Source organism: Malus sylvestris, chromosome 15 (genome assembly GCF_916048215.2).
Source record: "Malus sylvestris chromosome 15, drMalSylv7.2, whole genome shotgun sequence".
NCBI lineage: Eukaryota > Viridiplantae > Streptophyta > Magnoliopsida > Rosales > Rosaceae > Malus > Malus sylvestris.
This window is the reverse complement of record NC_062274.1, coordinates 28763036-28785021: the sequence shown is the minus strand read 5'-3', so window position 1 is coordinate 28785021 and position 21986 is coordinate 28763036. Positions and strand designations below refer to the sequence as shown.

The following is a 21986-nucleotide window of genomic DNA, read 5'->3' as shown; positions in this document are numbered from 1 at the left end:
TAATTTGTGGAAAGGAGTTCAAAAGTCTACAATAACCCTTAATACAAGTCATGTGCACTTAAATTTTTTTTTATGGAAAACTTAACGTAGTTGATATGACAAATTGTTTAAAATTTTAATTAATATGAAAAATTAAAAAAGGAAAACTAATGAAAAGGGCTTGAAAACTTTGAGTTTTAATGATAAGGACAAAATAAAGGGTAAAGTGAATAGTAACAGGATTGACTTTTTAGTGTAAAAATGTGGTTTTCGTTAAAGTGAACAGTACGGGTGCTTTTCGTTAAAGTTCCCAATTAAAAATTGTGTATAAGTTCATATGACATTTAAAAAAATTTCTCATTAAGAAAGTGATGGTATTTAATTACGTCGCGGGGATTAACTAAGAAAGAAGAAGCGCGAAAGATGAATACAAACTGTTGGGTAGGACCTAACTGAAAGCTTGCCATTAGCTGGATGGAAAGCAAAGTTGTGATGGAATTTCCATTGGGAAGCCAGTCTTCTTTCCCTTCCCTAACTAAATATGTATAAATAGCCCACATCTTCTCATCATCCAAATCACATTCAAATTATTAATTCCATAGACAAAGTCATGGCCCTTTACCTTAGTTGGAGTTGGAGGGCTGTCGTTGCTTCTTTCTGCTTTTGTTTTCTTTCTTTATTTTCTCTCTCAGCTTTTGGACGACCAGCCACTTTTCTTCAGGACTTCCAAGTCACATGGTCCGATTCTCATATCAGGCAAATCGATGGAGGGAGGGCCATCCAACTCGTTCTTGACCAAAATTCTGGTAAACATAGTTATTCGATCGTGGGGTCAACTTTAGTATTTTTAGTACTAATAATATAGTTATTTTTATATAAAAAAAAAGGTTCGATTCGATCCGAGTATTGTTTGTCTTCACAAAATATGACAAAGTAATGAGTGCTTGCTAAATTTGATACATTATTTTTTCAGGATGTGGGTTTGCCTCCAAGCACAAGTACTTGTTTGGGCGTGTGAGCATGAAGATCAAGCTCATCCCTGGAGACTCTGCTGGAACCGTCACCGCTTTTTATGTAACTTTACGGCTTCAAAACCCTGAATAGATTTCTGGGTTTCTTGATTTCTATGAAATGCTAATCTGATTTGCATTGAAATTCTTTGGCAGATGAACTCCGACACCAATACAGTTCGTGACGAGTTAGATTTTGAATTCTTGGGGAACCGGACCGGACAGCCTTATACAGTCCAAACCAATATCTATGCTCATGGGAAGGGCGATAGGGAGCAAAGGGTTAATCTCTGGTTTGACCCTGCTGCAGACTTCCACACTTACACTATCCTCTGGAACCATCACCATATTGTGTAAGCTGACAAGTTTATAGTCTGTCTCACCAGATATCTAACATGTTGTGATGTCAGATAGTTTTACTTGTGTTAAACAAGAATAAGTCACATATATATTTGACCAGTTTTGATTCACAGTTAAGGATGGGCAATGGTTATTCGGGCATGTAACCGCGGTTAATTTATCCATAACCGTTTATGCTCATACCCGCATAACCGTTTATCCGTTGGGTAATTGCCTAAACGGATATACCCATACCCATAACCGTTTATAAACGATTAATCATATCCATAACCGCATACCCATTTAACCGTAATCGTTTAATACCCATTTACCCATCATTTTTAACCCGTTTATCTTTTTTTTTTACCATTACCCTTTTTTCACCCGTCTACGTGTTTTTTAACAACTTGAAAAAATTGTCATAAATTTTTTTTTTGACAATTAAACACCGTTATAGGTACATTCATCATACATTTCCATATTTTAATTTTTTAAATCCTTATACCATTCCAATAATTGAAATAATAGTTTACGGACGATATTTTTAACTGTTACCAATGAAGGTAAATATGATATTTGCTAAGTATTATTGGGTTACAAAAATTGTTTAGAAGACATTTCTGTCAATTTCACGGTTACCTGCAAGGAATTTAAATTAATTTGGCCAATTCCTTGATGATGAGAATCATCATTCCTGTAGTAGTGTTATTGAGAGAATGACCGATGAATTCCTTGCTAATTTATTGGGTACTAAGTATTATTGGATCGAGAACATGATTTGTGTTAGTTTTACATATATAAAATAAATGGGTAAACGGTTACCCGTTTATAACCTTGGTTAATACCCATAACCGCCCATTTAAATTTCGCGAGTAAGCGGTTATACCCATAACCGTTTATTTATCTAAACGGTTACCCATAACCGTAATCGTTTAATTTAAATAGGCGAGTAACCGCGGTTACCCATAACCAATGGGTATTTGCCCATCTCTATTCACAGTCATCTAACAACATAATATTATTCGAGGAGGGAAGATGATTTTTCACACATCCGTTTCAGCCTCTCAAACATCTTTTTATTTTATTTTATTGTCATATTGAATAAATCAAATTGAAACAATGACCAAGATTAAATATGAGTGTGTAAAAAGCTAAAATGGATGTGCGTTTATCATTTTCCTTCGAAGATATTTCACTACATTAAACATTATTTTTACTTTATTTAAACGTGTGGTCAGAATTTGGTGTGAATGTCTGTATTGTTGGTGGTGCAGCTTCTATGTGGATGATGTGCCTATAAGGGTGTACAAGAACAATGAAGCCAGAGGAATCCCATACCCAAAGCTCCAACCAATGGGGGTGTTTTCGACATTGTGGGAGGCCGACGATTGGGCTACCAGAGGAGGACTTGAGAAGATCGACTGGAGCAAAGCCCCTTTCTATTCATATTACAAAGATTTTGACATTGAGGGATGCCCTGTGCCAGGACCAGCCTCATGTGCCTCAAGCACCAACAACTGGTGGGAAGGCGCTTCATACCAAGCCCTCAACGCCCTTGAGTATCGAAGATACAGGTGGGTTCGTATCAACCACATGATCTACGATTACTGCACCGACAGATCCCGGTACCCAGTAGCCCCACCAGAGTGTACCGCCGGCTTCTAAGTGGCCTCCAATTGCCAAAAACAATGATTGTTTGTACGTACATCCATATATCATACTTGTTATCACCAACATGCCCTTGTACATTAACCTGTAATAAGAGCCATGCACAGTAAAGGGTATATTGGGAAATATGGGAAATTCTTGTGCAAATGTAAGTGTGATATGTGGATGGAAGACCGAGTCTGTTTTAGAAGTGAGCAAATGTCGATATCTATTAGTGGCTGTATGTGTGTGTATCCAGCTCGCATTATTGTACCAATAAAGCTCCTGCGTTATTGTGAAAGGGATATGTGTTTAATTTAAACCCTATCGGTTTTCGAAATATTGAAGAAAAAATCTTCGCTTGTTTTGTGCTGTTGAAAGAAGCAATTGGTCCATACTGACACGATATGACAAAGAAAAAAATGGAAGGAAACAAAATGATCGGTCGATTTCGTTGAGTACTACTGTTTTCAACTCTTCCGACTGAATCGAATATATGTAACACGAGAACTTGTGCAACGGGTGTTCATCCATCCTTATACTTCTCTCGTCCAGTTTCACTTAAACTTCTGAGTGCATGTATCTTACTGCCCAAGAACGTGTTTAACGGTTTAACGTTTAAGGACAGTAAGTGTATGATCTGACTTCGACTGAAATGTCTCAGGTGGGGTAATGCACCTTGGTCTTAGCTAGCATAAGCCATAATTACCTACCACAGAGATGGTCCCAGGTTAATCAGCAGTCACAATCAGTGGTTGCACGCATGGCCCTGAAACATGTCACGATTACGAGCATTGTAACCATTGGGACGTCAGATTTATGATCCATGTAGATGTAGGGTTGTAGACTGAGAAATATTGTCTACTTTCTGAATATACAAGCAGCTCAATCACTTTACACTCGCAAATGATAATCCCAACTAGCCATTTGGATGGTCTCTCTTTGGTCAATAAACTAAAACAAATTTTAAAGTCCATTATTAAGACAGAAAATTGACAAATTAAAGTGATAAGGCGAAACTCGAATTTTTATGTTAGAATGCTCAAAGAATAAACCCTTCAGCAAAATCAACGAAGTAGAACGAACTAGCCATTTCGATGGTCACTCTTTGGTAAACTAAAACAAATTTTAAAGTCCAATATGAACATAGAAATTTGACAAATTAAGTGATTATGGCAAAACTTCAAATTGCGTCGAATTTTTAGGTTGGAACAAGAAAGTAAAACTGAATGTTATTAGACTAAATGGTTAGTCGGATGTGTTATCCTAGTCACACGGACATGCCTGATCTCGATTGTATCGATAAGAGGGCATTAAAAAGGGACTCGTTGAACTTAAGCTATTAAAAAGAGGGACCATTGCTATGATGAACCAAGCAAGAGAGTCCAGAATTCATGGTGTAAAATGATGTTTTGGCTTCGGGCATGGCTCATCTCCTTTGATTTAGTTACCATGCATTTTAGGTCCACAAGTATTGTGCCAAACAAAGTACCTAAAAGCAGGACGTGGTTGCCTTGCATTCCACGATGGTTCAATTCAACCCAATGGCCCGACTGTCGGCATAAAAAGGTGAATTAATTAGCAACAAGAAAGTCCATTTGATAAGGCAATATGTACCGGAAGGGTAACAAAAGTTCGTACTCCTTTTTGTTTTTCGTTTTCAGTTTTTATATTTTGGTTTCAATAAAATCTTCCGCTTAATTAGTTTTTAAACTTTTTATAGACGTTGAGTTTGCACAGTAACTCAACTTCGTTGGGTGAAGGAAGAAAATTAAAAACTAGACAATATATGGGGAAAAGTGAGGGATGAAGGGTGGAGGAAGATGATAAATTTTTAATTGTGACGGGAACACGGTGGTACACCACGTGTTTTTATGTAAGTAGTAAAAAAAAATTATTTTTTAAGTTATTAACTTTTTGACACACATATCTCACTATTTATGTAATGACACATGATATACCATTTCGTGTGACAGTCATACTGAAAAATCTCTCAGACGAGAGAGGCAGAAGAAATTAAAACCTATAAATTGAAAATAATTTGAAGTTTTTTAATTTAAGGTTTTGTTTTATTCATTATCTTTCACTCTCCTTCAGTCGTGCATTCATTTCTATTTGACTTCACGTATTTCTTCTTTTATCTCTAAGAAAAATAAAATATTAAAAAACTAAAACCGAAAAAGTTACCAAGCAGGCGCGTAGTTATCATGTGAACATACCAATGGATAAGGGTTAGACAGAGCACAATGGATAAGAAGCTACTTTCCAACAATTGATGGGTAGTACAAATGATTGAGTGTTGAGCTCTGATGGGATAAGGATGGTACTAGAAGTGATATGACTTAAACGTATTCGGATGTTGCTTACAGTAGAGCTTTCTGTGTGTTAGTACTCACATTTCCACACTGCTACAAAATTTACTATGAACATTAATCCAAAATTTGTGCTCTTCCGGTGAGAACTTCATCGCATTTGAAGAACACTCCGGGAAACTGAGAGCATCAACAGATCTTTGATTAGGAGGACTAGAAGACGAAGATTACTTCTTAACGCTGTTGATATTCACCGCAACTGGTTCTGAACAGTATGGACAGCTTCCAAATAAGACATCAAATGACCTGTTATGCAAGTATACACAGACATCACAAATCATGTAACCATAAAAGGAAGCCGCGTTTGCCACTAAAGAGTTCACGACTGACAGATACAACCCAAACAATTCTGAATTCCAAAACGTTACAACAACAACAACAACAACAAAGCCTTTTCCCACTAAGTGGGGTCGGCTATATGAATCCTAGAACGCCATTGCGCTCGGTTTTGTGTCATGTCCTCCGTTAGATCCAAGTACTCTAAGTCTTTTCTTAGAGTCTCTTCCAAAGTTTTCCTAGGTCTTCCTCTACCCCTTCGGCCCTGAACCTCTGTCCCGTAATCACATCTTCGAACCGGAGCGTCAGTTGGCCTTCTTTGCACATGTCCAAATCACCGGAGCCGATTTTCTCTCATCTTTCCTACAATTTCGGCTACTCCTACTTTACCTCGGATATCCTCATTCCCAATCTTATCCTTTCTCGTGTGCCCACACATCCCACGAAGCATCCTCATCTCCGCTACACCCATTTTGTGTACGTGTTGATGCTTCACCGCCCAACATTCTGTGCCATACAACATCGCTGGCCTTATTGCCGTCCTATAAAATTTTCCCTTGAGCTTCAGTGGCCTACGACGGTCACACAACACGCCGGATGCACTCTTACACTTCATCCATCAAGCTCGTATTCTATGGTTGAGATCTCCATCTAATTCTCCGTTCTCTTGCAAGATAGATCCTAGGTAGCGAAAACGGTCGATTTTTGTGATCTTCGCTAGATTGCTCCGGTCATTAGTGTGGATAAGTATATAAATGGATAGAGATAGGAAAGCAAACACAAGATGTACGTGGTTCACCCAGATTGGCTACGTCCACGGAATAGAAGAGTTCTCATTAATTGTGAAGGGTTTACTCAAGTACATAGGTTCAAGCTCTCCTTTAGTGAGTACAAGTGAATGATTTAGTACAAATGACATTAGGAAATATTGTGGGAGAATGATCTCGTAATCACGAAACTTCTAAGTATCGGAGTGTGGTGTCATCTTGACTTGCCTTATCTGTCTCATAGGTAGATGTGGCATCTTCTCTTGAAGTACTTTTCCTCCATCCAGGGGTGGTATCTTTAACTGGTGGAGATGCACAAGGTAATGTATCAATTTCACTTGAAGCTTACTTGTAGTTTCAGGCTTGGTCAAGCGCGATACAAACCATGTAGTAGGAGTCCCCCAAGTCGCCGAGCTAGGGGGTCTGCTGAAAGAGGTGACAGACAAGGTAAGCAATCAGAGCTCCGACTGATTGTTCACCTTCTCCCCATCTTGCAACAGCATGAAGGATAAAGAGAAGAAAAATGAGAAGAGATGATATGAGATACTTTTGCTTTTGAAGAAGTAACTTTCCACAGGCTTATTCTTGAACTAAGCTGGAGGGTTTTCTGGTTTCCTCCAGAGTATAAGGCCGACTGAAGAATTTGAGGGTCAAAACAAGTCCATCAATTCTAGAGTACGTTCCACCCTGCTGATATGGGATACTTTTGCTTTTGACAGAGTAATGGATGTATCGGCACGTGTGCTGTTACGCTTGTCTCCACATGCTTCCTTATATCCTTCACACTTGCCCTATCTGTTCCTCAAGCAGATGCGGAATCTTCCCTGGAAACATAAGATGTTGAAGATGAGTACTCGAGAGCAATGTCAGGTAAGTAATCAGGTAAGGGGTTCCAGGCAGTCAGTTCCTGGCTGGAAGCTTGATTCCAAGTGCTGACTGATTGCTCTCTTTCTCCTTGTCTTGCAGGTAAAAACAAGGCCAAAGGAAAAGACAGGGAAAAAGCATGATATGGGATACTCTTGCTTTTAACCCTGATGATATGAGATATTCTTGCTCTAGTATAGCTTGTTTGCAGAGGAATTATCGGGGGGAAAGAAAGCTGAATATTTCGAAAGGCTTCGTTGGGAGTGCCCTCTCAGATATGATGAAGGGTTGAGCATTTTTGCAGGTCTGCCTGTCCGTTGGGGATGGAGGTCGACATATATAGGAGTCTCCCTAACAACAAGTAGTAATGCTATTCCTTTACCCTGCTTGGTCATAGCACGGTAGTGGGAGCTGTCAGTTTCACATGTTTTAACTCTGTCAGAGCACTTTGAAAAAGTGGTCTGTGGTATCTGGCTCTCGAGATTCGGAGAACGATGCCTCTTCGATTTTTGAGAAAGCAATCATGCTGGGGGTCTGACTCTCGAGATTCGGAGAGCAGTGTCTCTTCGATTTTTGAGGAAGTAATCATGTTGGGAGTCTGGCTCTCGAGATTCGGAGGGCGGTGCCTCTTTGATTTTGGAGCAAGCAATCTTGTTGGGAGTGTTGTCTCGAATGTGAGTAAAGGTTGGGCATGTTTGCTAGTCTACCTTGCCACGAAGCACAAAGGTTGACACACAGGGACTTTCCAATTATCCAGCAATAGTACTGTTCCTTTACCCTCTCTTCGATTTTGAGAAAGTAGTCATGTTGGGATTCTGGCTCTCGAGATTCGGAGGACGGTGCCTCTTCGATTTTGGAGCAAGCAATCTTGTTGGGAGTGTTTTCTCGAATGTGAGTAAAGGTTGGGGATGTTTGCTAGTCTACCTTGCCACGAAGCACAGAGGTTGACACACAGGGACTTTTCAATTATCCAGCAGTGGTACTGTTCCGTTACCCTTATGGGTAATAATATGGTAGCTAGACCTTCAAAATTTATGTGTCTAAACTTTGTTAGTGCTGTTTCTTTGCTATTCTTTTACCTTTCTTGGTCAGAGCGATGTAGTGGGAGCTGCAAGCTTCACGTGCTCAACTTTGGCAGAGAACTTTGGCAAAGTTATCTGTGGTACCCATGAGCTATTGTTGCGTGTGGGAAGTGGGTAATTGAACAGTAAGATTCATGTGCTTTCTACTTCACCAGAAGTCTTCGACAGAATGCCCATAATTTCTGCAAAGCTGAGTGTGCGTGTGACAGGTGCTGACAAGGCTAGAAAAGTAGGTGCCTCTTCGATTTCTGAGATCGGCCCTCGTGGTCTCTGAGCAGCCCAACTTTTGAGAAAGCGAGCGCCTCTTCGATTGATTCGGAAAACGATGCCTCATCGATTTTTGAGAAAGCAATCATGCTGGGGGTCTGGCTCTCGAAGATTCGGGGAGCAGTGTCTCTTCGATTTTTGAGAAAGTAATCATGTTGGGAGTCTGGCTCTCGAGATTTGGAGGGCGGTGCCTCTTCGATTTTGGAGCAAGCAATCTTGTTGGGAGTGTTTTCTCGAATGTGAGTAAAGGTTGGGCATGTTTGCTAGTCTACCTTGCCACGAAGCACAGAGGTTGACACACAGGGACTTTCCAATTATCCAGCAATGGTACTGTTCCTTTACCCTCTCTTCGATTTTTAATAAAGTAGTCATGTTGGGAGTCTGGCTCTCGAGATTCGGAGGACGGTGCCTCTTCGATTTTGGAGCAAACAATCTTATTGGGAGTGTTTTCTCGAATGTGAGTAAAGGTTGGGCATGTTTGCTAGTCTACCTTGCCACGAAGCACAGAGGTTGACACACATGAACTTTCCAATTATCCAGCAGTGGTACTGTTCTTTTACCCTTGTGGGTAATAATATGGTAGCTAGACCTTCAAAATTTATGGGTCTAAACTTTGTTAGAGCTGTTTCTTTGCTATTCTTTTACCCTTCTTGGTCAGAGCGATGTAGTGGGAGCTGCAAGCTTCACGTGCTCAACTTTGGCAGAGAACTTTGGCAAAGTTATCTGTGGTACCCATGAGCTATTGTTGCGTGTGGGAAGTGGGTGATTGAACAGTAAGATTCATGTGTTTTCTACTTCCCCAGAAGTTTTCGACAGAATGCCCATAATTTCCGCAAAGCTGAGTGTGCGTGTGACAGGTGCTGACAAGGCTGGAAAAGTAGGTGCCTCTTCGATTTCTGAGATCGGCCCTCGTGGTCTCTGGGGAGCCCAGCTTTTAAGAAAGCGAGCGCCTCTTCGATTTCTGAGATCGGCCTTCGTGGTCTTTGAGCAGCCCAACTTTTGAGAAAGCAAACGCCTCTTCGATTTCTGAGCAGGCGCCTCTTCGATTTCTGAAGCTCCGTCGAGTGCAGATTTTTATAGGGGCTGGCATTAAGTTCCAAAGCACACTTGAATCTCCACCAGTAGAAGCTTCATTCTTGCACTTCTAAGATCTTGATTTGTCCGACCTCTTCTCTCTTCAACACCTTTGAAAATGTCTGGCCCCTCCGACCGTCGTTTTGACTTGAACCTTGTTGAAGAGGCAGCCCCGCCTACTCCAGACAACATATGGCGCCCATCCTTCGTCTCCCCTACTGGTCCTCTTACCGTTGGGGATTCCGTGATGAAGAATGATATGACCGCTGCGGTGGTGGCTAGGAACCTTCTCACTCCCAAAGATAACAGACTACTTTCCAAACGGTCTGATGAGTTAGCTGTTAAGGATTCGCTGGCTCTCAGTGTTCAGTGTGCAGGTTCTGTGTCTAATATGGCCCAACGCCTATTTGCTCGAACCTGCCAAGTTGAATCATTGGCGGCTGAAGTGATGAGTCTCAAACAGGAGATTAGAGGGCTCAAGCATGAGAATAAACAGTTGCACCGGCTCGCACATGACTATGCTACAAACATGAAGAGGAAGCTTGACCAGATGAAGGAAACTGATGGTCAGGTTTTACTTGATCATCAGAGATTTGTGGGTTTGTTCCAAAGGCATTTATTGCCTTCGTCTTCTGGAGCTGTACCGCGTAATGAAGCTCCAAATGATCAACCTCTGATGCCTCATCCTTCTAGGGTTCTGTCCAGTACTGAGGCTCCAAATGATCCCCCTCTGGTGCCTTCTCTTTCTGGGGCTCTACCGACTGCTGAGACTTCTCCTAAGCAACCTTTGTGAATGCTCCCTCTTGTGTGTTTATTTTGACTCATGTATATGTACATATTTGTAGCTTATTGGGGATATCAATAAATAAGCTTTCCTTCATTTCAACGTATTGTGTTAAATACACCAAAGCCTTCTTCGCTAAGTTCTTTGAATTTTCTTTTGTTGAAGCTTGTATGTTGAAGCTTTCTGAGTGGAGCATGTAGGTTGGGGTATTGTTCCCTTAATTTCCCGAGTGAGGAAAACTTCTCGGTTGGAGACTTGGAAAATCCAAGTCACTGAGTGGGATCGGCTATATGAATCTTAGAACGCTATTGTGCTCGATCCTGTGTCATGTCCTTCGTTAGATCCAAGTACTCTAAGTCTTTTCTTAGAGTCTCTTCCAAAGTTTTCCTAGGTCTTCCTCTACCCCTTCGGCCCTGAACCTCTGTCCCATAGTCGCATCTTCTAATCGGAGCGTCAGTAGGCATTCTTTGCACATGTCCAAACCACCGTAACCAATTTTCTCTCATCTTTCCTTCAATTTCGGCTACTCCTACTTTACCCCGGATATCCTCATTCCTAATCTTATCCTTTCTCGTGTGCCCACACATCCAACGAAGCATCCTCATCTCCGCTACACCCATTTTGTGTACGTGTTGATGTTTCACCGCCCAACATTCTGTGCCATACAGCATCGCCGACCTTATTGCCGTCCTATAAAATTTTCCCTTGAGCTTCAGTGGCATACGGCGGTCACACAACACGCCGGATGCACTCTTCCACTTCATCCATCCAGCTTGTATTCTATGGTTGAGATCTCCATCTAATTCTCCGTTCTTTTGCAAGATAGATCCTAGGTAACGAAAACGGTCGCTCTTTGGTATTTCTTGATCTCCGATCCTCACCCCTAACTCGTTTTGGCCTCCATTTGCACTGAACTTGCACTCCATATATTCTGTCTTTGATCGGCTTAGGCGAAGACCTTTAGATTCCAACACTTCTCTCCAAAGGTTAAGCTTTGCATTTACCCCTTCCTGAGTTTCATCTATCAACACTATATCGTCTGCGAAAAGCATACACTAAGGAATATCATCTTGAATATGTCCTGTTAACTCATCCATTACCAACGCAAAAAGGTAAGGACTTAAGGATGAGCCTTGATGTAATCCTACAGTTATGGGAAAGCTTTCGGTTTGTCCTTCGTTTCTCTCCCCAAAACCATGGCCACCATGAAAACCTCCATAGTTGCCTGTCTCCCTGCCCACGTGTCCATTTAAATCTCCTCCTATAAATAACTTCTCCGTCTGAGCAATTCCTTGCACCAAGTCTCCAAGATCTTCCCAAAATTTCTCCTTCGAACTCGTATCCAACCCTACTTGAGGTGCGTACGCACTAATCACATTGATAAGTTCTTGTCCTATTACAATCTTGATTGCCATGATTCTATCTCCTACCCTCTTGACATCTACAACATCTTGTACCAAGGTCTTGTCCACGATGATGCCAACACCGTTTCTCGTTCTATTTGTGCCCGAATACCAAAGTTTAAACCCTGAGTTTTCTAGATCCTTTGCCTTACTACCAACCCACTTAGTTTCTTGTAGGCACATAATATTTATCCTTCTCCTCACCATAACTTCCACTACTTCCATAGATTTTCCCGTTAAGGTTCCTATATTCCACGTTCCTAAACGCATTTTGCTCTCTTGAACTCTACCCTTCTGTCCTAGCTTCTTCACCCTCCCCCGTCTAATAGGATCAAAGTACTTCTTTTGTGTGTCCCGGGTAAAGTTGATAGGAGCATATGCTCCCAAACAACTTTGAGTGGAGTCGTTCGAAAAGAAGTTTCTATGGCCCCCTTGCTCATTTAACACTGCATCCGGGTGCCGATGGAGATACAGCGACCCTTGCTCACTTATCACTGTGCTCGGGCCACACAGCGCGCCACTTACGGGTGACGCCCTAGCTTTAGCACGATTTTGTTCTGGATTCATTTTCATAAGGATTCGACGTGATCATGGAGTGCCGGCTGTCGACTACCTGACGCCCTCCCCCTCCTCCTTTATCCGGGCTTGGGACAGAACGTTTTAATGCGATGGTTTCAATCTGGAAGTGCATGTATTTTCTTTGATCATCTGACAGTGAAAATGTGCACATGCCATATAGAATGTCAACCGAAAATTTATATTATCAAATATTGCAAATGGCAAGTAAAGCAACACTCATGCATACAGAAAAAGATTAACCATGATGCAAGAAACTTAAACATACTGCCTTCGTGTGGTGATAGAGCGCAACCAGTCCACAAGACATATGCTGTGGAAAGCCTTGTTGCAGCGGGTATTATCGAATGCATAGTCAGTTCCAGTTCCACTCTTATCTCTAAGCTCATCATCAACATTAGAACTGCCAAGTCAATGACTGAAAAACTCGGTAAATACCTAAGAATGTATACATAGACTTACCGATGGGAAGACTCTGAGCATAACAAATTCCACATTCAACCATCTGGTCATTCTTCTCGACATCAGGGGGCGTTGGCAGTTGAGTCTCCAGAAGACATTCAAGTAGATAATTCATAATTGATAGATAAATACATTATCAGTTCGTCTTTTATTTTCTTCAGTGTTCTCCTCGTAAATTCGAAAGACAGCAGTGTTATAACAATATTCCCATTATAGCAAAGTTATTTTTGATTCCCAACCTTTAGTCTAAGGCTAATGTAGAGTTCACTGGTGAAGAAAAGCAGAGGGGATGTTATACAAATTTAAGTGTACAAACAGATACGTAGATTCGTCAAAAAGGATGACTCAAAAGTAACACCACCACAAAATTCATATTTGGGCTACCTTCAAAACAAGTATCAAGGCCAGAATACAGATTCAAGGACAAGGAAGGGATACAATGATTTACCATCTTTTGCTATTTCTTCGCCATCTGTTTCTCAACAAGTTCACAAATGCCTGAACCAATAAAATGACATCTAACACAACTTGATACTCACAATTGAATGAAAAGAAAATGATAGAAAGTAGGAGTTCTAGTAACTGATTGAGGTGCAATCTCACTCTGGTAAAGTTCTAGGATCAACGGAATTAATGGACAACACAATGCAGCAATCATTTCCTGAGAAACAAAAACCTCAACAGATTTAACACAAGAAACAAAGGGGAGAAGAATTATCAGTACGTATGAACTCACCTATAATGATTTGGCAATAGGATACATCAGGGGATGCTTGTTTAGGATCAACAACCCAAAGGGACCTGTCGATATCATCCATAGTAGACCAAAATGCCTGAAGCGTCTCCAGATGCTGAGTTCAAGGATCAATTGTTGATAGCTTTTAGAAAGCGTCCGAACCCAATAAAATAACTCGACTACTGAGATAGACAATATCTGATGCAACATTTAGTATGCAATTTGAAAAAAACAACAAATACCTTTTTAAACTGCTGCACCACGTCTTTCAATCTGGAGTTTGATGACCATTTTAAATTAAACAAATCTGGTACATTCTGAAGAAGAAACTCAAATATTATTTATCCCTCAAATGGAAAAATGTTAACCATCCAAAAATTTGAAGACGTACTGCTGAAATTGGAGGAGGACTTTTGGGATGTGTTTTATCCAAACAAATTTCCACAACATGCATGCTGCCCTTGCCATCTCTGCTAATCAGATTTAAAAAATTGAGTCTACTATATGATTCAGAATTAACATGTGAACAAAGATAGAAATGAGTGCCAAATTTAAAAAAATTAAAATTACAAAAAAAAAAAAAGAAAAGAAAAAAGAATGAGAAAAAGTCATGCCCAACTGCAACAGATTGCAACTACAGCTTCAATGTAAGGAAGATTTTTCCCTAAACAACATCATACTAAAGCAACTACTGAGGAGTAGATATGAACTAGAATAACACTACTGCGTTAAAATTAAAAGGTATATACTCTGAAAAGTATTAGAATTTTAAGTATGATTCATGGCAAATTGAACTTTTATTCTAATAAACTTTTGGATTTGAAACTTCACAAACACCCAGGTAACGTTTTATAATTGCTTTGATACTTCAAAATGGTCTAAAAAAACATGGTCTCCCTAGCATATTCCTTTTATAATTTCCTTGATATCACGAAAGGAAAAAGGTTGAGGCAAAATCAAGAAGAAAAAGCTTGTGGATGAAGATTAACACAGTTCTGAACTCGGTAGCCTGGAAATAGTATCCAACACTTCTCTTTAGATAAAGCACGTTTACTATTCTTTACAGCTTTCTAGTCCATGGATACATATAATCTTCAAACTTTTGATAAATATAGGATTCCGTAATGTGTTTATAGCATAAACAATTTATTGAGACATAACACAAACATGTTTGCTAGCACTAATTCGTTCTGACAACTACGCATATCCACTTCCTTCTTATATTCAAATCACTATAATTTATCTGGAATACTAGAAACCAAATAGCCCGGACCTTTGTATACAAGTTCTCAACATATCCAAAGTAGAAATTTTTAAGTGCTGCTGACACATTCTTTTTCCACTTTGGCATAAGCAAAATGAATCAAGTAAACAATTTTGTGGATGATGAATGTGAATAAGAATATCTTACAATATCCAAAAGCTGGGAGATGTTAGATCTCCACTGAACCTCGCCAGGTTCTCCCATCCAACCTCCTCTATCTGCATTTATAGGATCATCATCAAGTCAAGGATCGTAACCAAACAACATTATAGTGACAAACCCATTCTGCCACTGAATATCAATGAAGAAGCAAAAGTTCATACGTAACCAAATTTAAAAATGAATGTAAACCCAGTCGTTGCTAATAAATTCCACAACGGCTTTCACATAGCTGCTAGTGTTAGAACATCAAGATACAGGTTCATGTGAAGAAATAATAATTATTAACTGCTGCAAGCAAAACTTCAAGCAGATTCTTATGCGTAGTGCTGGTGTTTTCCTAGTTTCAATGGGAAATTAAACTATGGGACAAAGGTTCAGGGCCGAAGGGGTAGAGGAAGACCTAGGAAAACTTTGGAAGAGACTCTAAGAAAAGACTTAGAGTACTTGGATCTAACGAAGGACATGACACAGGATCGAGCACAATGGCGTTCTAAGATTCATATAGCCGATCCCACCCAGTGACTTGGATTTTCTAAGTCTCCAACCGAGAAGTTTTCCTCACTCGGGAAATTAAGGGAACACTACCCCAACCTACATGCTCCACTCAGAAAGCTTCAACATACAAGCTTCAACAAAAGAAAATTCAAAGAACTTAGCGAAGAAGGCTTTGGTGTATTTAACACAATACGTTGAAATGAAGGAAAGCTTATTTATTGATATCCCCGATAAGCTACAAATATGTACATATACATGAGTCAAAATAAACACACAAGAGGGAGCCTTCACAAAGGTTGCTTAGGAGAAGTCTCAGCAGTCGGTAGAGCCCCAGAAAGAGAAGGCACCGGAGGGGGATCATTTGGAGCCTCAGTACTGGACAGAACCCTAGAAGGAGGAGGCATCAGAGGTTGATCATTCGGAGCTTCATTACGCGGTACAGCCCCAGAAGACGAAGGCAATAAATGTCTTTGGAACAAACCCACAAATCTCTGATGATCAAGTAAAACCTGACCATCAGTTTCCTTCATCTGGTCAAGCTTCCTCTTCATGTTTGTAGCATAGTCATGTGCGAGCCGGTGCAACTGTTTATTCTCATGCTTGAGCCCTCTAATCTCCTGTTTGAGACTCATCACTTCAGCCGCCAATGATTCAACTTGGCGGGTTCGAGCAAATAGGCGTTGGGCCATATTAGACACAGAACCTGCACACTGAACACTGAGAGCCAGCGAATCCTTAACAGCTAACTCATCAGACCGTTTGGAAAGTAGTCTGTTATCTTTGGGAGTGAGAAGGTTCCTGGCCACCACCGCAGCGGTCATATCATTCTTCATCACGGAATCCCCAACGGTAAGAGGACCAGTAAGGGAGACGAAGGATGGGCGCCATATGTTGTCTGGAGAAGGCGGGGCTGCCTCTTCAACAAGGTTCAAGTCAAAACGACGGTCGGAGGGGCCAGACATTTTCAAAGGTGTTGAAGAGAGAAGAGGTCGGACAAATCAAGATCTTAGAAGTGCAAGAATGAAGCTTCTACTGGTGGAGATTCAAGTGTGCTTTGGAACTTAATGCCAGCCCCTATAAAAATCTGCACTCGACGGAGCTTCAGAAATCGAAGAGGCGCCTGCTCAGAAATCGAAGAGGCGTTTGCTTTCTCAAAAGCTGGGCTGCTTAGAGATCACGAGGGTTGATCTCAGAAATCGAAGAGGCGTTTGCTTTCTCAAAAGTTGGGCTGCTCAAAGACCACGAAGGCCGACCTCAGAAATCGAAGAAGCGCTCGCTTTCTCAAAAGCTGGGCTCCCCAGAGACCACGAGGGCTGATCTCAGAAATCGAAGAAGCACCTACTTTTCCAGCCTTGTCAGCACCTGTCACATGCACACTCAGCTTTGCGGAAATTATGGGCATTCTGTCGAAGACTTCTGGGGAAGTAGAAAACACATGAATCTAACTGTTCAATCACCCACTTCCCACACGCAACAATAGCTCATGGGTACCACAGATAACTTTGCCAAAGTTCTCTGCCAAAGTTGAGCACGTGAAGCTTGCAGCTCCCACTACATCGTTCTGACCAAGAAGGGTAAAAGAATAGCAAAGAAACAGCACTAACAAAGTTTAGACCCATAAATTTTGAAGGTCTAGCTACCATATTATTACCCACAAGGGTAAAGGAACAGTACCACTGCTGGATAATTGGAAAGTCCCTGTGTGTCAACCTCTGTGCTTCGTGGCAAGGTAGACTAGCAAACATGCCCAACTTTTACTCACATTCGAGAAAACACTCCCAACAAGATTGCTTGCTCCAAAATTGAAGAGGCACCGCCCTCCGAATCTCGAGAGCCAGACTCCCAACATGATTACTTTCTCAAAAATCGAAGAGACACTGCTCCCAGAATCTTCGAGAGCCAGACCCCCAGCATGATTGCTTTCTCAAAAATCGATGAGGCATCGTTCTCCGAATCAATCGAAGAGGCGCTCGCTTTCTCCAAAGCTGGGCTGCTCAGAGACCACGAGGTCCGATCTCAGAAATCGAAGAGGCACCTACTTTTCTAGCCTTGTCAGCACCTGTCACACGCACACTCAGCTTTGCAGAAATTATGGGCATTCTGTCGAAGACTTCTGGTGAAGTAGAAAGCACATGAATCTTACTGTTCAATCACCCACTTCCCACACGCAACAATAGCTCATGGGTACCACAGATAACTTTGCCAAAGTTCTCTGCCAAAGTTGAGCACGTGAAGCTTGCAGCTCCCACTACATCGCTCTGACCAAGAAAGGTAAAAGAATAGCAAAGAAACAGCACTAACAAAGTTTAGACACATAAATTTTGAAGGTCTAGCTACCATATTATTACCCACAAGGGTAAAGGAACAGTACCACTGCTGGATAATTGGAAAGTCCCTGTGTGTCAACCTCTGTGCTTCGTGGCAAGGTAGACTAGCAAACATGCCCAACCTTTACTCACATTCGAGAAAACACTCCCAACAAGATTGCTTGCTCCAAAATCGAAGATGCACCGTCCTCCGAATCTCGAGAGCCAGACTCCCAACATGACTACTTTCTCAAAAGCGAAGAGAGGGTAAAGGAACAGTATCATTGCTGGATAATTGGAAAGTCCCTGTGTGTCAACCTTTGTGCTTCGTGGCAAGGTAGACTAGCAAACATGCCCAACCTTTACTCACATTCGAGACAACACTCCCAACAGGATTGCTTGCTCCAAAATCGAAGAGGCACCGCCCCCCGAATCTCGAGAGCCAGACTTCCAACATGATTACTTCCTCAAAAATCGAAGAGACACTGCTCTCCGAATCTCGAGAGCCAGACCCCCAGCATGATTGCTTTCTCAAAAATCGAAGAGGCATCGTTTTCCGAATCTCGAGAGCCAGATACCACATACCACTTTTTCAAAGTGCTCTGACAGAGTTAAAACATGTGAAATTGGCAGCTCCCACTACCGTGCTATGACCAAGCAGGGTAAAGGAATAGCATTACTACTTGTTGTTAGGGAGACTCCTATATATTTCGACCTCCATCCCCAACGGACAGGCAGACCTGCAAAAATGCTCAACCCTTCATCATATCTGAGAGGGCACTCCCAACGAAGCCTTTCGAAATATTCAGCTTTCTTTCCCCCCGATAATACCTCTGCAAACAAGCTATACTAGAGCAAGAATATCTCATATCATCAGGGTTAAAAGCAAGAGTATCCCATATCATGCTTTTTCCCTGTCTTTTCCTTTGGCCTTGTTTTTACCTGCAAGACAAGGAGAAAGAGAGCAATCAGTCAGCACTTGGAATCAAGCTTCCAGCCAGGAACTGACTGCCTGGAACCCCTTACCTGATTACTTACCTGGCATTGCTCTCGAGTACTCATCTTCAACATCTTATGTTTCCAGGGAAGATTCCGCATCTGCTTGAGGAACAGATAGGGCAAGTGTGAAGGATACAAGGAAGCATGTGGAGACAAGCGTATCAGCACACGTGCCGATACATCCATTACTCTGTCAAAAGCAAAAGTATCCCATATCAGCAGGGTGGAACGTACTCTAGATTTGATGGACTTGTTTTGACCCTCAAATTCTTCAGTCGGCCTTATACTCTGGAGGAAACCAGAAAACCCTCCAGCTCAGTTCAAGAATAAGCCTGTGGAAAGTTACTTCTTCAAAAGCAAAAGTATCCCATATCATCTCTTCTCATTTTTCTTCTCTTTATCCTTCATGCTGCTGCAAGATGGGGAGAAGGTGAACAATCAGTCGGAGCTTTGATTGCTTACCTTGTCTGTCACCTCTTTCAGCAGACCCCCTAGCTCGGCGACTTGGGGGACTCCTACTACATGGTTTGTATCGCGCTTGACCAAGCCTGAAACTACAAGTAAGCTTCAAGTGAAATTGATACATTACCTTGTGCATCTCCACCAGTTAAAGATACCACCCTGGATGGAGGAAGAGTACTTCCAGAGAAGATGCCACATCTACCTATGAGACAGAAAAGGCAAGTCAAGACGACACCACACTCCGATACTTAGAAGTTTCGTGATTACGAGATCATTCTCCCACAATATTTCCTAATGTCATTTGTACTAAATCATTCACTTGTACTCACTAAAGGAGAGCTTGAACCTATGTACTTGTGTAAACCCTTCACAATTAATGAAAACTCTTCTATTCCGTGGACGTAGCCAATCTGGGTGAACCACGTACATCTTGTGTTTGCTTTCCTATCTCTATCCATTTATATACTTATCCACACTAATGACCGGAGCAATCTAGCGAAGATCACAAAAAGCGACCGTTTTCGCTACCTAGGATCTATCTTGCAAGAGAACGGAGAATTAGATGGAGATCTCAACCATAGAATACAAGCTGGATGGATGAAGTGTAAGAGTGCATCCGGCGTGTTGTGTGACCGTCGTAGGCCACTGAAGCTCAAGGGAAAATTTTATAGGACGGCAATAAGGCCAGCGATGTTGTATGACACAGAATGTTGGGCGGTGAAGCATCAACACGTACACAAAATGGGTGTAGCGGAGATGAGGATGCTTCGTGGGATGTGTGGGCACACGAGAAAGGATAAGATTGGGAATGAGGATATCCGAGGTAAAGTAGGAGTAGCCGAAATTGTAGGAAAGATGAGAGAAAATCGGCTCCGGTGATTTGGACATGTGCAAAGAAGGCCGACTGACGCTCCGGTTCGAAGATGTGACTACGGGACAGAGGTTCAGGGCCGAAGGGGTAGAGGAAGACCTAGGAAAACTTTGGAAGAGACTCTAAGAAAAGACTTAGAGTACTTGGATCTAACGGAGGACATGACACAAAACCGAGCGCAATGGCGTTCTAGGATTCATATAGCCGACCCCACTTAGTGGGAAAAGGCTTTGTTGTTGTTGTTGTTGTATAAAAGGAAATAAAAGTTGAAGCAATGAAAAAAAAAATAACTGAAATGTGTGTGCCTGGCCTCTCTGAAACCAGCCTTTACTCCAAAAGGAGAGGTTTGTCCTTTAAATTGGGGTTAAAAAAGTGATTTCCGTACACCCTGGCCTTTCCTCGTTATTTATTGCTTTCAAATTGAATAAATCAATGGATAGTAATTAACAAGGTGAGTGCATCTAGAATAATGAGATGCGAAAATCATTTTCCAAGTCACAAATACCAATAGCATTTTAAATTTACTTTTGGTCCTTAGAAAGTACATATTTTAGAAATTTCAAACATTTAAAACATAATTACTTCAAAAAAAAGTCTAGCAAAAGATGTGATAATCCTGCAAATAAAATATTCTTCGTTCAAGGAATTTCTAAATGACCGGCAAGAGATAAAGGGAGCATACTCACCACTGAGTACACTGCACGGTAAAAGGTTGATGCTTGGGCCAGCTCTCTGCATCTCCTTTGCTCAGCACATTCCTGCGCTCAATAACATTTGGGATACATCCATTTATATATAGACAGATAAACCCATATACAAATACAGTACAGCATCCATATTATACTGGACATTGGCTTCAACGGATGAATAATTTATCCTAAATTCGGATTTCTTAACATTATCATTGGGGAATTTTAGCAAGCACTTGGTGAGCATATTCTTTCTTCTTTTTTTTTAAAATACATTTTTGTAAGCTAAATGGAGAAGAAGTACCATTTGGTTCGGAGAGAGAGAGCCCAAGCGTTCCCATCAACCAAATTGATGTATTGTTGAAATTTTTAGGCTAACCAAAGAACTAAATGTTGATTAAGAAATTAATATGGAATAGTGGGTCCATGCATAACCCCAAACATAGATAGAGATAGCCCAAATTAGTTAGGAGGAGAAGCCTTAGAAATCCAGGTGATAGAGCCTTTATTGCTATGTTTTATCCTAAACAATTCCGGATAATATGATTATATGAATGGATATCTATAATCTGGACGGATCGATATATACTAATATTGTTTTAGACAGTGAATGGTGTGTCTCTTGCCATAAGTGTTATGACATTAAGATAAATATATAGGTGGTCATGAGATTAATAACACTGAACACAGTCAATGAGTCTTTGCATGAAGTTCTATCGACATGTCAATCGAGTGACTCATTAGTTGCAATAATATAAATTAATACTTAGACTTGAGAACAGTCATTGTTGTCATGTGGATTGGCTTTTGACTTCTGTAATTCTACACAACATCACAAAGGCAAGGTTATCGAGTGTATCGCTTAGGTTTATGTAGTGACATGTGAATGTTCAACAATGAGTCAGTCTCTAAACATCCGATATGAAACATGTAAATGCTTTGTTTATGATCTTGAAATTCTTCAATTAGATGTTAAGTGTTTCTGATACTAAAAGTATTGTCATTGTTAATGCACAAAATCAGCGAGTGTGTCAGTGTTTGGTACAACAGAAAGTGTCAGGTTTGTAACCTTCGCTAAATTGTTCCGGTCACTAGTGTGG

At 41.1% G+C, this 21986-nt stretch overlaps 2 protein-coding genes, 1 long non-coding RNA gene and 1 pseudogene across 5 annotated transcripts; 2 read left to right on the top strand and 2 right to left on the bottom strand.

Moving 5' to 3' along the window:
• The first annotated feature begins 553 nt into the window (after positions 1-553).
• On the top strand, positions 554-3276 carry LOC126603247 (probable xyloglucan endotransglucosylase/hydrolase protein 6). The gene is made up of 4 exons (XM_050270027.1): positions 554-785; positions 953-1053; positions 1146-1342; positions 2603-3276. The coding sequence occupies exons 1-4, from the start codon at positions 590-592 to the stop codon at positions 2991-2993; spliced, it is 885 nt and encodes a 294-aa protein (XP_050125984.1). The 5' UTR covers positions 554-589; the 3' UTR covers positions 2994-3276.
• A 1946-nt stretch (positions 3277-5222) lies between these two features.
• Positions 5223-12516, bottom strand: LOC126603246 (uncharacterized). Of its 3 annotated transcripts, none has more exons than XM_050270024.1 (2): positions 8179-12516; positions 5223-7961 (listed from the first exon to the last, which is right to left on the bottom strand). In XM_050270024.1, the coding sequence occupies exon 1, from the start codon at positions 12435-12437 to the stop codon at positions 11517-11519; it is 921 nt and encodes a 306-aa protein (XP_050125981.1). In that variant the 5' UTR covers positions 12438-12516; the 3' UTR covers positions 5223-7961; positions 8179-11516. The 3 variants fall into 3 exon arrangements, with proteins under 3 accessions (XP_050125981.1, XP_050125983.1, XP_050125982.1); XM_050270026.1 differs by having other exon boundaries at positions 5223-8277; positions 9193-12516; XM_050270025.1 differs by having other exon boundaries at positions 5223-8333; positions 9249-12516.
• On the bottom strand, positions 5223-21473 carry LOC126603252 (uncharacterized; annotated as a pseudogene).
• On the top strand, positions 15428-19720 carry LOC126603253 (uncharacterized). Its single transcript, XR_007616209.1, has 2 exons — positions 15428-17133; positions 17831-19720. It is a non-coding gene; the product is annotated as an uncharacterized LOC126603253 (long non-coding RNA).
• Positions 21474-21986: the final 513 nt, after the last annotated feature.

Coding starts and splice junctions, on each gene's coding strand:
- LOC126603247 (XM_050270027.1), top strand. CDS start 590: ATGGCCCTTTACCTTAGTTGGAGTTGGAGGGCTGTCGTTGCTTCTTTC. Junction 1,054..1,145: donor GAACCGTCACCGCTTTTTAT/GTAACTTTACGG, acceptor ATTCTTTGGCAG/ATGAACTCCGACACCAATAC. Junction 1,343..2,602: donor TGGAACCATCACCATATTGT/GTAAGCTGACAA, acceptor TTGGTGGTGCAG/CTTCTATGTGGATGATGTGC.
- LOC126603246 (XM_050270024.1), bottom strand. CDS start 12,437: ATGAAAATGAATCCAGAACAAAATCGTGCTAAAGCTAGGGCGTCACCC.